At 52.7% G+C, this 15,704-nt stretch overlaps 2 protein-coding genes across 2 annotated transcripts; one reads left to right on the top strand and one right to left on the bottom strand.

Annotated features, from left to right (window-relative positions):
- The first annotated feature begins 3,498 nt into the window (after positions 1 to 3,498).
- On the top strand, positions 3,499 to 5,956 carry LOC120645116 (transmembrane 9 superfamily member 11-like). The gene has a single exon (XM_039921879.1). It carries the CDS (start codon positions 3,646 to 3,648, stop codon positions 5,638 to 5,640), a length of 1,995 nt encoding a protein of 664 aa, XP_039777813.1. The 5' UTR covers positions 3,499 to 3,645; the 3' UTR covers positions 5,641 to 5,956.
- Positions 5,957 to 10,251: 4,295 nt separating this feature from the next.
- LOC120645110 (alpha carbonic anhydrase 8-like) lies at positions 10,252 to 11,758 on the bottom strand. The gene has a single exon (XM_039921866.1). The coding sequence runs from the start codon at positions 11,571 to 11,573 to the stop codon at positions 10,947 to 10,949; it is 627 nt and encodes a 208-aa protein (XP_039777800.1). The 5' UTR covers positions 11,574 to 11,758; the 3' UTR covers positions 10,252 to 10,946.
- Positions 11,759 to 15,704: the final 3,946 nt, after the last annotated feature.

The following is a 15,704-nucleotide window of genomic DNA, read 5'->3' as shown; positions in this document are numbered from 1 at the left end:
CCTAACGGGTCCATGCCGCCCGGCGTGGCGTGGGAAGCTCGAGCTCTGCGGCGACGGCGGGGACGAAGCGTGGGACGACGGGTGGGAGGCGCTCTTCGGCGAGGCTGCCGTCCGGCGCAGGGTGGCGCGCGGCGCGAAGATGGGTGCCGAGGAGATGATGGGTGGAGGCGTTCGAGACGCGGCGCCGCTGCGCTAATGCCGGGATGGGCTCGCAGGACGGTCGGCGGCTGACTGATGAGGACAGGCGACGACGGTCCTCTCTGATTTACTGCTTTTGCATCACCACATTTGGTGCCAGCAAGGGCAGAGCTTATTACTGCATTTGAGCTGTCAAGTTGTGATTGATGAATCGCAGCGACTCCGGGGACTGAATTCCATTGCTCGCGAGAGGACGCTTGCAAGCTCATCCATCCGTGCGGCAAGACCGATGCTGGTGTGTTTACAACACTAGAGCAGACAAAACTCCATCTGACTGATGAAGCATCAGCAACTGAATTTTTGGTGCAGCGGCTTGGGGAATTTGGCTTTCCTGCATTGTGCAGTGGTGTTCTGGTAGCTTGGGACCCTTACTTTGTTTTTGTTATTTTTGCAACGATGTCTGTATTAAACGGTAAGGAAAACATCTATGAAGAAGTACAAATACAGACACCACCGTAGAGGAAACGGAGAATACAGAAGCTGCAACCAAACTACACAGAGGACCTTATAAAAACAAAATACATGTAGGAACCTTGGAATCCCTATGCTCACCGGAAGTGCCACCGCCTTCACCAAACCGTCGACCCGTCGATCGCCGGAGCACGAAGGAGCAAGCACAGAACCCAAGAAGCCGAAGAAGCTTCCCTCGCCAAAAGGCTTCAAATGGAACCGATACCTGATACTCGTTGTGGCTCGCAGTCGGGGGCGAACCCCGCGCTTCTCCGACGCCGGAGCCAGCCAGGCAGCTCCCGCCCGCCTATCTTCCTCCACCCCTGCATCCAGTCCTCCCCATCCCCCACAGAGGGGGTGTGCAGATCCGCGAAAGACAGATCCAACGCCCCCGGAACCGTTGCCGCCGTCGAGCCATCGACGACCCGTGTCTGGCCATGAATGGTAGAAGAAACTCCACACCAGGAAACCGACGACACTGCCGCCGCCGCCACCCCCAGATCCGGCATGGAGGTAAGTGGTCAGGATGACCAAAAGCTCCATCATCAAGCCGCCATCACCACGGACGACGCCAACGACGGCAGAGAAAGCAGGAAGCTTACACCCCTTCGCAGAGGTAAAGCACAAAAGCTCAGACCGCAGCACCAAGGAAGTCACCCACTAGAGCAGCACGGCCAAGCACCAGGGCGTCGCCGTTGAAGAAAACAACAGCACGGAAAGGGAAAACTCCGCCCCAACATTTATTGGACAAGCAAAGACGCTCCTGAGCCCAAAATCCGTCATGGAACCAAGTCCACCGGCGACGAGGAAGCCCGGCATCTCTGCAGCCCCAATTGATGGCGACGCCGACGGGCACCCTAGCTTCACCAGCCACAACGCTGGTAAGCAAAACCTAGAAGAAGCTAGAAAAATAACTACCCTATACAGTCCGCCCGTCGATTCCCCCGGCCCCTCCCTCTCCGACGCCATCCCGGCCGCCGGAGATGGAGAGCGCCGGCGGAAACGCGTTTTGCCGCCCTTTTCGCCTGGTTCTACTGTGGACTAGAGGATAAGGACGCGAAAAGAAGGAACATCCTACTTTCTTCTGAAAAGTTGGGACCCTTACTTTGTCAAAGCTCTTGGATGAACTCTCGAGGGAGCGCGAACAACAAGTGTACAGAGCCACGAGAGAGAGAGAGAGACATGACTGCTAAACAGTTAGCATTAGTTGACTTGCCCTGTCTTCAACCAAAATCCAGGAAACTGGATCTCGATCCTTGGCCATAGCCCATAGGGTTTAGGGCCCTAAACCCTGTCATCGTCATCACATTCACTTTTGAAACCCTTGGAAATTACCGTTTCTTGCCTACTTGGATAGCTTACCGTAATTTATTGTCTTGGACGGAACACAAGAGATGTTAAAAAATATAAATGCCTCTCCTCGTGCAACAGCCAATTGTGTGTTAGTGGGGTAGTGTATTGCTGCCTACTTTCATTGGGCCATACTTTTCCTTTGAATGGACCTTCATTGGGCCCATGGTTTTGCATTTCCGGGCTCGGCAGGCCAGCGATCCGGTGGCCCTCGTCACGGCGGCGGCCGGTGGTGACGCCAGTGCGCGCGTGCCGGCTCGCTTCGGTCGGTCCTCTCCCAAACGAGCAGTCGGGGCTGCGAACGTGACGCCGGATCTGCCTGCTCTGCGAACCTGGTGGTGGTGGTGGGGGTTCAAACCATGGTGCGCCGTTGCTCCCTCATCATCAGAGTTTGTTGCCCGTTCGACAATGCCTGCGACTATCGAGTCAAGCCTGAACCACCGAGGAGGCAGGGCTGGACCACTGGAGCTGGTCCCGTCGGCACTCGGGAGCCGTGTTTTAAGCTTGGTCATGGCGTAATCTTTTTCGTCTCCTGATCCCGTTCGTTCGTTCCTGTAGCGGTAGCAGGGTGCCTTGACGAGGAGACGTTTCTGTCGAATGCGCTCAGCATCATTGAGAGGGATCACTGCTGATGCGAATGCAAGGAACGCTGACGGAGAAGGATGAACCGACAAAATGCACCTAAAAGAACAAGAACAGCGGAGTACCCGCCAAATAGCCAGGCAATCAGCGTTGTGTTGGGCTCCAATTGACACACAGACAGACACACACACACACTCACCGAATCGCCCGCCAGTCATGGAGAGAGCCCGAACAAAGCCAAACGGGGGTGGGTTTGGTTAAGTAATGGAATTCAGCAGCCTGCCGTAAGATAACCGAGGTCCAATCCAATCAACAAGCACGCTCATGGATTTAGTCATGGGCAGCCTGTTGAGTGTTGACCCTGCACCAAACTTGAAACTAGAGTAGATCTCCATCTGCCCGTCACGACAGTGACATCCCAGATCTGAACACCCGGACAGCATTGCATTTTTTACTTTCTCATCGGCTCTCTCTGCATCAGTATATTTGCATTGTCCTCTGAACAAGCCTCATCAAGAAGCCACAAGCATCCCGGGAGATTTGGCTTGGGAGGCCTCAACGCCTTGTGCACTAATCCTGGCGATTTTGCAGACTCCCGAATGCGTTACACAAGTGGTAAATCACAACAACAGTGTCGTAAAATTTCAAAACGAAGTTCTCCAAACGTCCCACAAAAAATAAAGGCATCAGAGAAGTTTCATGCAGCAAAACCCCTAGCAGCAGAGGGGCAACGCGGGGAATTCCTGACGGAAGCTTCCACACGCCCAAAATCGTCCCCGTTCGCTTCCACGACGGAGCGCATCACGCCGTATAAACCACCCCACCGGCCCCGACCCGCTTCTTCCCCCGTGTCATTTCGTCCCCACCCCCGCCCCCAGATCTGCTCCGCCGCCTCCGACACCCCCTCCCCCCCTTCCCTCCGGCGAGCTCCTCGCCGGAGCAGGGCCACCACCACCACCACCACCGCGCCGCCACACCCAACTCTACCGCGGCCCGGATCCGCCTAGAGCTCGAAGCACCCCCTCCCCCCCCCCCCCCCCCCCCGATCCAGATCCAAGACCAGCGATGGCCCGCCTCGGCGCGCTCCTCCTCCTCGTCGCGGCCGCCTCGGCGGCCACGCTGCTGCTCTCCGCGCTGCCGGGCGCCCGCGGCTTCTACCTCCCGGGGAGCTACCCGCACAAGTACAACCCCGGGGAGCTCCTCAACGTCAAGGTGAACTCCCTCACCTCCATCGACACCGAGATGCCCTTCAGCTACTACAGCCTCCCCTTCTGCGTCCCGCCCGAGGGCGTCAAGGACAGCGCCGAGAACCTCGGCGAGCTCCTCATGGGCGACCGCATCGAGAACTCGCCCTACCGCTTCAAGATGTACACCAACCAGTCCGACGTCTTCCTCTGCCGCTCCGCGCCGCTCGCCCCCGACGCCTTCGCGCTGCTCAAGAAGCGCATCGACGAGATGTACCAGGTCAACCTCATCCTCGACAACCTCCCCGCCATCCGCTACACCAAGAAGGACGACTACTTCCTGCGCTGGACCGGCTACCCCGTCGGGATCCGCGTCGGCGTCGACTACTACGTCTTCAACCACCTCCAGTTCACCGTCCTCGTCCACAGGTACGAGGACGCCAATGTCGCGCGCGTCATGGGCGCAGCCGACGCCGCCGACGTCATCCCGGCCGGGGGCAAGGACGGAGGCGCTGGCAACTCTGGCTGGATGGTGGTTGGCTTCGAGGTCGTGCCGTGCAGCATCAAGCACAATCCGGAGGATGTCAAGTCGCACAAGATGTACGACCGCTACCCCAGCAAGATCAAGTGCGACCCTACCACCGTGTCGATGAGCATCAAGGAGAACGAGCCCATCGTCTACACTTATGAGGTCTCTTTCGTGGAGAGCGATATCAAGTGGCCATCGAGGTGGGATGCCTATCTGAAGATGGAGGGGGCCAAGGTGCACTGGTTCTCCATTCTCAACTCCCTGATGGTGATTGCCTTCCTTGCTGGTATTGTGTTTGTCATACTGTTGAGGACTGTGAGGCGTGATCTGACCAAGTATGAGGAGCTTGATAGCGAGGCGCAGGCGCAGATGAATGAGGAGCTGTCTGGGTGGAAGCTTGTGGTCAGTGATGTCTTCCGGGCGCCAAGCTGCCCGATGCTGCTCTGTGTCATGGTTGGTGACGGCGTTCAGATCCTTGGGATGGCGGTCGTGACCATTCTGTTTGCGGCACTTGGTTTCATGTCCCCAGCCTCCCGTGGTACTCTGATCACAGGCATGCTGTTCTTCTATCTGGTCCTTGGAATCCTGGCTGGGTATGTTGGTGTTCGTGTATGGAAGACAATCAAGTGCGGGGATCACTCTGGGTGGGTGGGTGTTTCGTGGCGGGTAGCCTGCTTCTTCCCCGGCATTGCATTCCTGATCCTGACCACACTTAACTTCCTGCTGTGGGGAAGCCAAAGCACCGGTGCCATCCCCTTCTCATTGTTTGTTGTGCTGCTTCTGCTCTGGTTCTGCATCTCAGTGCCTCTCACACTGGTTGGTGGATTCCTTGGTGCTAAGGCACCACACATTGAGTACCCTGTCCGCACGAACCAGATCCCTCGTGAAATCCCACCTCAGAAGTACCCATCCTGGTTGTTGGTTCTTGGTGCTGGTACACTGCCCTTTGGCACTCTATTCATTGAGCTCTTCTTCATCATGTCAAGCATATGGATGGGGCGTGTGTACTACGTTTTTGGATTCCTCTTCATCGTCTTGCTGCTCCTGGTTATTGTCTGCGCTGAAGTTTCACTTGTTCTGACATACATGCACCTGTGCGTTGAGGATTGGAAGTGGTGGTGGAAATCTTTCTTCTCATCTGGATCAGTGGCAATCTACATTTTCTTATACTCGATCAACTATCTCGTTTTTGACCTCAAGAGCCTGAGTGGACCAGTGTCTGCAACCCTCTATATCGGTTACTCGCTCTTCATGGTGATTGCTATTATGCTGGCAACTGGCACAGTTGGGTTTATTTCTTCATTCTGCTTCGTCCACTATCTTTTCTCATCAGTGAAAGCGGATTAAGTTTTCTTCCTGCTGACGAGTGGATCACTGAATTGAGAGGAGCATAGTGGACATTGAAATGTTTGTAGTCACAAAAATCTTAGTTCATGTCATCTTTTGGTATACAGAGCCCAAATAACTATTGTAAGGGCTACTAGGGTTCATCAATGGGTTTTATGAAGAGGTGTTAGCAGCATGCACGATGTAATAGAATGAATTGCTTTATTCACATGTTGTCTTATTTTAGTTGCTTAGTCTGCCATTATTATATCAAATTGTATGCTTAGTATCATATCTGCTTCAAGTTATGTTTAGTGATGTTTTTCCTGAAATTTTATATCCAATTATCTCCTCCATGCTAATAGATCCTTGCAGCTCCACATTGCTGCTGCAAATTGTGATGATACGATGCTGTTTCCCCCCTCCCAGAACTTCTTTTCAATATTCCTGAGTTTATTTAATCTGTCTGTTTTGTCGTCATGAATATGTATGTGCTATACTGCTATGTGATGTATCAGTTTGATTTTGAGCATCAGACAGCATGCAGTCTGTAGATGGTCTTTCCACAGTTCTTGATTGCTAGACAACTTCCACGTACTTTATGGATTTATGTATGTGCCCATTGTTGGGGCCCAATAGGCCGCGAGTTGTCACCGAAGTATCCTGGCTTTATCTATTTTTGCCATTCATTTCTACAGTCATTACTTGTGAAATAACATTCACTTTCTGGTGAACCAGACAATTAGTAAATTGTTCAGCATCCCTAGCTTTGAATCAAGCTGGAGAACCTTCGGAGTCTTGACGGTGTCTACCATATATCTTGCTCTAACCTTGTAGCATATTGCTAATAAAGTTGCCGTCCCATCATTTTGTATGTCTCTCATTTTTTATTGTTACATGGATAGATTAGTCGTGGTCCAGTGCTCTCGATGCTGCAATGTTTTCCTAATGTGTTAGATGCATCTTATGGTTCCCTTGAAGCCCCATGTGTCACGGGGTTGTTGCTAGTTGCTACAATCCAAAACGCTGGGGTGTGGTTCCCTGCTACAGCAACATGCCTATAAAGATTAGAACAATATGGGTCCTGAAGTACAAAAAAAATTGGTAGTGGCTGTCAATGGTGTTTCCCATTGTTCCCAAAATTGTCATTAAATTGTGAAATCTGCTTTAACCGTGAGGCAGGGTATTGCTTGTTCAATTTTAGGATTGCTATCTTGCTTTATGATTTCAGGGTATTGCTTGTTCAATTTTAGGATTGCTATCTTGCTTTATGATTTCAGGGTATTGCTTGTTCAATTTTAGGATTGCTATCTTGCTTCATGATTTCTGAATCTCGTATCTATCTTTTGACCTTCACTCTTCACTAGATGATCTCGTGGGCTCTGTTGTGCTTTACATCAGAGCCGATGCTTTTTTAACTATGACCGAGGTCATTCTGCTTCCCACTTTGCTGTGTTTAGATCACTTTGCCAAAAAAATTTGAAAGAGAATCTTAATATTTCGGAGTACTAAATAAAATCTATTTATAAATCTTTTTACACGAATAAATAGACTTCATTTAGTACTTATCCTCGTACCTAATATTTTCCATGGCAATAGTTGTGGTCTGGCGAGTTTGCCAGGTGCCCACGTTGTGGACCGGAGTATCGCATAGGACGAGCACGGCCGTCCCCATTCCCAATGGAAATGGTGAGTTCAATACTGTCTGGGAACCTCAAGAAGTGGCTTCGTGATGTGATTTTGCCTTTTTATTGGTCTTCAAGAAGAAATCTCAGGTTTAAAAAAGAAGAAATCTCATTTGCGCGAGCTAGTTGAGTTTTTCGTGAGCAAATGTGCAAAACGAAGGTTGAGCACCATAGTCCTGGTATCAATGGTGATTCTTTAGTAGTTCACGTCGTGTGACATTTGAAATTGATAGCTTGACGTTGCTAAAAGCTCTGTGGAAGTAAACTGGTTCCCAAAATATTTCTACAGTATTTGTCATATCGAATTTTTGAAATATGCATTGAGCATTAAATGTAGTTGAAAAAAATAACTAATTACACAATCTAACTGATTAGTACGAGATGAATTTTTTAAGTCTAATTAGTCAATAATTGAACATTAATTGTCAAATAACAGCGAAAGTACTACAGTGTCAAAACCCAAATATTTTCGCGAACTAAACAAGGCCTATTTGTTCACCGTTATCCAGTATGATGCATCAGGCTTCGGCAAATGGCAGTGCTGAAAAGATTGTGTACTGTGGCTTACAGTTCAGTTCTTCCAATTAGCGCTGAAATTAGTTCGCGTGGCATTTGCAAATGGCAGGCCTGATAATTCTTGAGTGCTACTGCATCCGTCCTGAAATATAGGGATTTCCATAGCAAATTAAGGAGACAAGGAAATGACACATCTCTCTATTTAGTGCATTGTTTGATTGTCATTTTGCTGATTTCACGGCGGTCTGTCGGGTTAACTTAGAAAAATGAAGCATATTTACATGCTATTTACTAGAAACAAACGCGCGTGGCCAGTTCAAGCTTGTGAACTGTGATCCATTTCCAAATGGATTACCAGCCCAATATACTATTATTTGTCTTTAATAAGCAGATTCACCATTGTTGATAACAGATTAAGGTGAGCAGAAATAGTAATTCTTGATTTATTGTATTTATGTTTACAACGACATCAGTACACATCTTTTGCATATTTTGTGATGATGCCTCACTGGGGAGAATATATAGCAAGTATGACAGTGCTGCATGTTCTGCTTTTTGGACATGCATGAATATGAATTATTTTTTATGAACAAAACTATATATATAGTTCATACTTATTTATTATCTGATATTTTTTGGCAATAAATCTGCAGCCAGCTTGAAGATAGGATCTCATTTTATGACAGTGCAGTTAGATTTACGTGAATCATGATTTTTTATTGCTTAATTGCCTACGAACAGTTCATAATTCCTTTATAATCTTATAGTTTAAATTTAAAATTGTGTATCATATAAACTGAAAGTTACACAGTGCTTAAGTTAAGTTATGTAGGCAAAATGAGAAAGAAACCTTATCAGAGATACTAACCAACGTCTTGACGAAATGTCACACGAAGATTCAGCTAGCTCCTCCAACCTACCTACCCTGTGCCACCATATTGAAGAACCAGCACAACGCAGGTTAGTGTAAAATTTATGGTATAATTAGTATAATTGAGCCAAGAACCAGCACTATAGCTGTGACTTTTTGTTGTCCTTAGTGCGTTTACAAGTGTTTTTTTTAGATCTTATAAGTGTTATTATGACCATTAATCTTGTACAACTCCGCAGAACATGCCAATCACTGCACTTATGTCCTTCGCTGATCATGCATGCCGACGGAATGTTCATGAGCGTTGCAAGCTTAGCTTGGTGTGCTCGCAAACTCCCATGGCAGTCACCCGGGCAGGCGAGCAGGATGCGCTAGCAATTTGTCCAAGCAAGCAGAGGAGGAGGAAAAGGCAAAGAGGGATTTCCAAATCATAGCGCTCTTTTATCGAACAACTTACGAGCATCATTCGAGCGGCTACAGCCTACATCAGGTATAGGCGTCCTCACGTCTTAGGCGGAGCTATTCAGGTAGCGTGGCAAGCCAGAGGGAGGTGGGACCCTCTCAAGATTTTTTCCCCTGCCGATCTGTTCTTCGGCACATGGATCTGCAGCTACGCAAGCTGTGGATGGAGGAGGGTGTCCTGATCGAGGAGGATGAGGTCACGGCGACGGAGGAGCTGGCACGAGCCACGCCCGGAACGGAAGCTCTAGAAGCTGGATTGCTCATTTTTTAACCGCTCTAGAGACTAGAAGCTCTATGGACATGATGAGGGAGTTTTGCTTCGACGAGGACGCTTCTTGCTCAGCACCAGCTCAGCGGACCCGGCCTAAACAAGAGGTCGGCAGCCAAACAAGATACTCTCGTAGAAGCGGTTCTGCACCTGCAGGACGACCGAGCGACACGCTCGTGTGCTGAGGGCGGCGGTTAACTCCCTGCCGCCGCCGGAGCATGGAAAGGCCGCCGGGTGGAGGAAGGCTGCCTTGAGGCCGCTTCTTCAGGCTTCCTGCAGCATCCAGCAGATGGACGGAGTCAAAGCCGTGAGCGAATTCGGAGTCAAAACCACGGCGAGCAAAAGGTTTCGGCAGTCGACAACAGGCTGGTCAACATTTCAACTATCCCAAACAAGAATGGTTCAAACCGGGACGCGACCACGTTTGGTCGCGCACGAACCGTCAACGAAATTGAAAACGGGCTGGTATATGTGGAAGTTTGCCATTCCAGTAATGCTCTGCCGCTCAACATCAGAAAGTACCCAACCGATATGCTTGATTCAGGACTGATCGTGCAGTTTCGCCATTAGAATTAGGCGCCTGCTTCCCTAAGAATGTTGCGTGCACTGGTTGAATTCTTCGGTGGAGCAATTACCGCAGCACCAAGCACGCCAAACAAGAGTCAAATCCAAGCAAAGTTTACTTAACTCGAACAGTAATCCAAACGGAAGATGCTTCTCCCTTCAATTCCAGGAGCTGACCGCTTAACTGAACTCGACGCAATTCATCATCATATATACACAAGTAAACCATTCCTCCATGGAAGCATGAACATAAGAAGCAAGAAGCCTTGAGATTCATAACTGAACTGACAGATAGATATCACATATATATATCACAGCTAAATTGACAGATAACCACGAGATATATCTTACATAGGACCTTCACCTGACCACTAATACCACAGAACTGATAACTTAATTCATGACTCGACTAACACACCCTACCACAAAACACTACTCCTGATCAAACGCACACCAAACCTTCAATTATTGCGACGATAACCTAACCTGAATCACACTCAGGTCGTCCAGTAACACTAACAGATCACCTAAACCAAACAGCTATTTCACACACTAATTTACCGAACACCATCTAGAACAAAGCAACCATCCACAAGCCTGCCCTTCATCCACCAACCAGCCTAGTTATTCTACCTAAAGACATCAGCTTTCCAGAGAAGCGAACCGAGCTGCAAGCGACTTGTGAACCTAACCACCACCAAATCCAACCACCGGTTGCTCGTTCCCCAACCCTTCCTCTGAAAAAATACCGGAAGAGGTTGCCGGAGCGGCTACCGGGAATCTGATCTGATCCGGAGCTGCTTTCCATCGGATCCAATCGCCCATCAGGCGCTAAACCATCCATAGATCCATCCCAAGGTCGGGAACCACCGGAGACGAGGGAGACGAGGTGAGACTAAGCAGAAAGGCGACGACTTCAGAGGAGCGGACGCTAGTCCGGCGGTGGCCTGTGGGGGCCGTGTCAGGCGACCTCGCCGATGCGCAGGAGGCAGCGGAGGCCGCGCGTGGCCTCGGACTCAGCGCGCCGGAGGAAGAAAGCCGGCATGGGAAGCGAGCTCGGCTCGGGCGCCGCGGCAGCAAACGCCGGGCCCGCGTAGCCAGCCGCGTCGGCCACGATCTTCTTCGTAGGCACGACGGCGGGCACCTGCGGCCCGATCCGGCCAGTGGAGCGGACGACGCGCTGGTCAACAGCCGCAGCGGCTTTCGCCACGGGCGCTGCCAAGACCGGCGCGGGGGCCGGGGCTGGGGCGGGAGAAGGCGGCTCCTCGCCGCGCTTGAGGATCCGGACCTCCTCCATAACAAGCCGCTGCTTGGGCTTCTCCTTCGTAGGAGACGGCTGCTTCCGAGCAGCCGGCCTCGCCGGTGGCGAGCGGCGGCCCGCTGCCGCCGCCTTAACGGGCGGTGACGCCACCGCCGCCGCCTTGGGCGCCGGAGAGGCTACCGCGGGGGCCCTAGGGGGCGGCGGCGAGGACGCGCCCGCCGGCTTGGGGCTCCGGCGCCGGCGGGGCTTCGTCGGGGACGGCGTGAACGCGTCCAGATGCATCCGGTTGTTCATCGCGTCATGGGATCTGAGCACCGCCGTCGCCATGGCCGCCGGATCAGGTCAACTGAAAAGGATTCGAGACGGGGGAAGACTTCGGAACCAAAGGAAGCAAGGAAGGAAGAGCACGCGAAGGCGGTGAGGTCACCGCTGCGGCGCTAACCCTAATAGAGAGGCGGGGAGGGAAGAGACGGGGAGGGGAGAGAGCAAGGCGAGGCGGAACGGGTCGCGATGAGGCGGCTTATATGGGCCGGAGGATCAGGGATGCGTGCGTGGCCAGAATTCCGTCTCGGAAATTAATAAAACGATTTTTAATTTATTTTCGTTTCCGCTGGGGCTCGGTCGGTCGGGTGATTGGGGAGGAGATTTTTTTTAGCCCCGTTTGGGAGGGTTTCACCGGCGGCTTCACCAGCGGCTTCAGGTGAAGCCCTCTCAAACGTTTGTTTCGGGACCGGCTTCACGTGTGAAGCCGGTTCTGAAGCCGGCGGCGGCTTACACAGGCAAGGTGAAGCCATGAAATCGTGGCTTCACGCGGCTTACACATCAATCTAACAAGTGAAGCTGTTTTGCTAAATATTTTCTAAAACGGCTCCAACTCCACCAGAAAAGCCGCTCCATTTGAGGAGCCAGAGTCGGAGCTGTTTTTGGAAGAGCCGAAGCCCTACCAAACGGGGCCTTATTTTGCGTGGCCGCGAGCGGGCGCCGTCGGATGCAGGCGCGGACGGACGCGGATGCCGTGACGCGTGCGCGGTGGGCCAGGTTCTGGCACCGCCCGCCTTTGTTGAGCGGGCCCACTCTCGCGGGTTGGCTCGGCCGTGTGCCGTGTGCGACGCATCGGCTTTTGGTGCAGTTAGACTGAGGCCAACCGCTCGAGCTCGGCATTGTGCGCGCTAGTCATCCCGTCCAACAGACATCGCAAACGGAGAGCCATTTTGCGTTGAAGGCGAATCGCAATGCAAAAATACTTCTTCTCTCTCCTCCAACGCAAATTGCTGTTGTCTCCTCGCTCTCTCCCTCGTCCTCTCCGCCTCTCGTCGCCTCGCCGCGGCCCTCCTCCCTCCCTCCCTCGCCGGCACCCCTCCTCCCTCCGCCGGCGCTCCTCCACCCTCTCCATCGCCGGTGCCCTACGCCCCCTCCATCGCTCTCCGCCGCGATCCGCCCTCCGCCCTCCATCGCCAGATCCGCCCTCCGTCGGCGCTCCTCCACCCCCTCCATCGCCGGCGCCCTCCCTACGCGGCTCTCTCCCTCCCCGGCCGCGGCCTTGGGCGGGCGTGCTCCGCGCGCGAGCAGCGCCGCCCCGCGGGCAGGCGAGCTCTGCGCCGCCGCGCTGGAGCAGGGGGGCGCCGAGGAGCAGGCGGCGCGCTCCGGCCACCAACCACGTCCTCGCCGTCGAGTTCGACACCGTGCTGGACCTGGAGATGCGCGACATCAACGGCGTTCCCGGCGATGGGATGCAGGGAAGGAGGCGGTACGGCCCGCGGCTACCGGCGGCGGAGGCGGAGGCCTAGCCCTGCGCGCGCGGGATGGAGGCGGGGCCGGCGCACAGGAGAGAGGCGGGGCCGGCGCGTGGGAGGGAGGCGGGGCCGGCGCGCGGGAGGGAGGCGGGGCCGGCGCGGATGGAGGCGGGTCGGCGTGCACGGAGGCCGGGTCGAGGCAGAGGGCGAGCGGCGCTGCGGCGGAGGTCGATTTGCTTCTCCGATTTGGCACCGCTGTTGGAGTCATCTACAAAAATGGCTTCTTGGTGTCACTGTTCACGTGAGGCAAATCGAGTTTGCCTCCCCAAAATGCATGTCCGCTGATGGAGTTAGACCTGGGCATGGGCTGCCCGACCCGACGGACCCGACCCAACCCGCCCGAAAATAGCCCGACCCGACCCGAAGTGTTGATGGGCGGGCTCGGGTCAAAATTTTTGACCCGGTATGACTGACGGGCCGGGCACGGGCTAGAAATTTTGACCCGAAACCCGAAAAACCCGAAGGAACCCGACATTTTACATAGGCCCGGCCCGACCCGACCCGAACCCGACCCGACCCGACTAGCTGTCGGGTCGGGTGCGGGCTCAATTTTACGGCCCGGCCACCGGGTCGAGTCGGGCACGGGCTGCTAGAAAAAACACCGGGTTTTTTTAGCCCGACCCCGAACCCGACCCGGCCCGGAGGATGCCCAGGTCTAGTTGGAGTCAGTCTTAGGAAGCGGCGAATCGCCCTTTGAGTTGCTCAAAATTATATGATGTGCCATTGGCGGGATGGCGGTTTGGTACCGACGTACCGTCAACCGTCTGTCTAGTTTGACCGGGTGTGATCGTGTCAGAATTACTGTGATTGTATTAGGAAACCAATAGAAATCACGGAAAAATATCCACCTCAGTACCTCACTGATACGAAGAAAGCAGGTGTGGTTGCACTCAAGACATGATTGTTCTAATGTTCTTGGGTCATTTTCATTTTCATCATCTAAAAGCCACTAGTCGTGGCAGTACTGGGATTCGTTGGAAACATTGCGCCAAACTTTCCCTTGACTCGGGCATAAAGAGGAGACGGGGGCAAGGCAACAAAAGAAACTAAAACAAAACGAGAAAAAAAATAAAGTACTCCCTCCGTTTCAAAATATAAGTATTTATCGACTTCTGCGATTCACATTTGACTATTCGTCTTATTCGAAAAATTTGTGAAAATATTATTTATTTTGTTATGACATGTTTTATCATCATATATATTTTAAGTATATTATAATTGTTTTTATAATTTTTTTTTAAATAAGACAAATGATGAAATGTGATCAGTAAAAATAAAAAAACACTTATATTCTAGGACGGAGAGAGTAAGATAGAAAATGGGAGCAGTTGCCGTGCGAGCCGGGCAAGTGGAGGAGGTGGTGGGTCAAGCGACAGCTGTGGTGGGCGTTCCAGCGGCCTGCGAGGCGGTTTCCCAGCAAGCACGCAGGGCCCAGCCGGCGCGTCCTCATTTACTAATCCCACCCACCATAATTATAAAACCCCTCCAATAATCCTCTCCTCCTTCACACTTGATGCTCGGCATCTCTAGGGTGTGGTTGGCGTATAAAATTAAAAGAAAAATCGCCTTTGCCAAGTGGCCTGTAACAACAAGGTTTAGCATCATTTGGCAGCATCTTCCTTTTTCCTTTCTTAAAAAAAAGCATCTTCCTTTTTCCAGACAATAAAAAATGTGTAATTTCCCATCCGTAATCTCACTATCTTCTATGGTCCTCTCGATCACCGCATAGATTAACACCCCTTTAGCCTTTGTCATTATGCGCTGGTGGGCCCCGCAGGCAGTGCCGAGGTGAGAGAGAAGACACGGCACCCCGCACCCAATACCTTTCTCACCTTTGGCGACCAAACTCTGCGCTGCCGTGGGCCCGCCATTTCCGCTTCGGCCCACATGTCATGGGAGACGCTGGGCACAAAAGGTGCGTGAGGAGGGGTATCGGTTTGACGGGTTCATCATGCTGGCTCAAAGCAAGGCCGCGGGACACGTCAGGTTGTGGGGGCACAGACAGGGAGACGATTCTGTGTTCGGCTGGTGGGGTAGGGGGCTGGTGCCGTGCTGCTCGCTGGTGCTGGTGCCGTGCTGCTGCCGCTGCTGCTGGGAGCAGCCCCCACCCCACCAGCCGAACACAGGCGAAAGGTGATGCCGACATGGGATGGGAGCGTCTGCTCGGCTCGCTCACGTGCACCGCATGCCACCTCCACCCACTTGCCTTCGCTTTTCCCTGTTTCCCCGGCGTCGCAGCCGTCAACTGGACAGAACGCGTGCGGCACGGACACAGCGCGAACACCGCTGGAGGGACGCCGGCCACCAGAGCCGGGGGTCGGCACGGCGACCACACGCCGCCGCAGCTGGGTCTCGGCTGCGATCACGGCCGACTCAGCGAGTACGTGGCATCGGCAGCGACTTCTTTACGGGGGGGGGGGGGGGGGGGGGGGGCAGAATAGAAGGCTTGACGATTGTCTAAACTGAATGAAACCTTGGGCAATTTTCTGCGGATGCAGAAATCACGGCAAGAAAGGGAAAAAGGCAAGAGGTCTGCCAATCAATCAGTTAGGTGGAATGGCGACACCAAGATAAAGAGGAATCTTGATCGAATGATATGTCTCAGTCAGTTCCCTGTCGCTACTTGGATCTGCAGGATACCCTCCACAACCCGCGACAAGCTTGC

This window comes from Panicum virgatum, chromosome 1K (genome assembly GCF_016808335.1).
Source record: "Panicum virgatum strain AP13 chromosome 1K, P.virgatum_v5, whole genome shotgun sequence".
Classification (NCBI taxonomy): Eukaryota; Viridiplantae; Streptophyta; class Magnoliopsida; order Poales; family Poaceae; genus Panicum; species Panicum virgatum.
Note: the sequence above shows the minus strand (reverse complement) of the source record. Positions and strands in the feature narration are given on the sequence as shown.

Coding starts and splice junctions, on each gene's coding strand:
- LOC120645116 (XM_039921879.1), top strand. CDS start 3,646: ATGGCCCGCCTCGGCGCGCTCCTCCTCCTCGTCGCGGCCGCCTCGGCG.
- LOC120645110 (XM_039921866.1), bottom strand. CDS start 11,573: ATGGCGACGGCGGTGCTCAGATCCCATGACGCGATGAACAACCGGATG.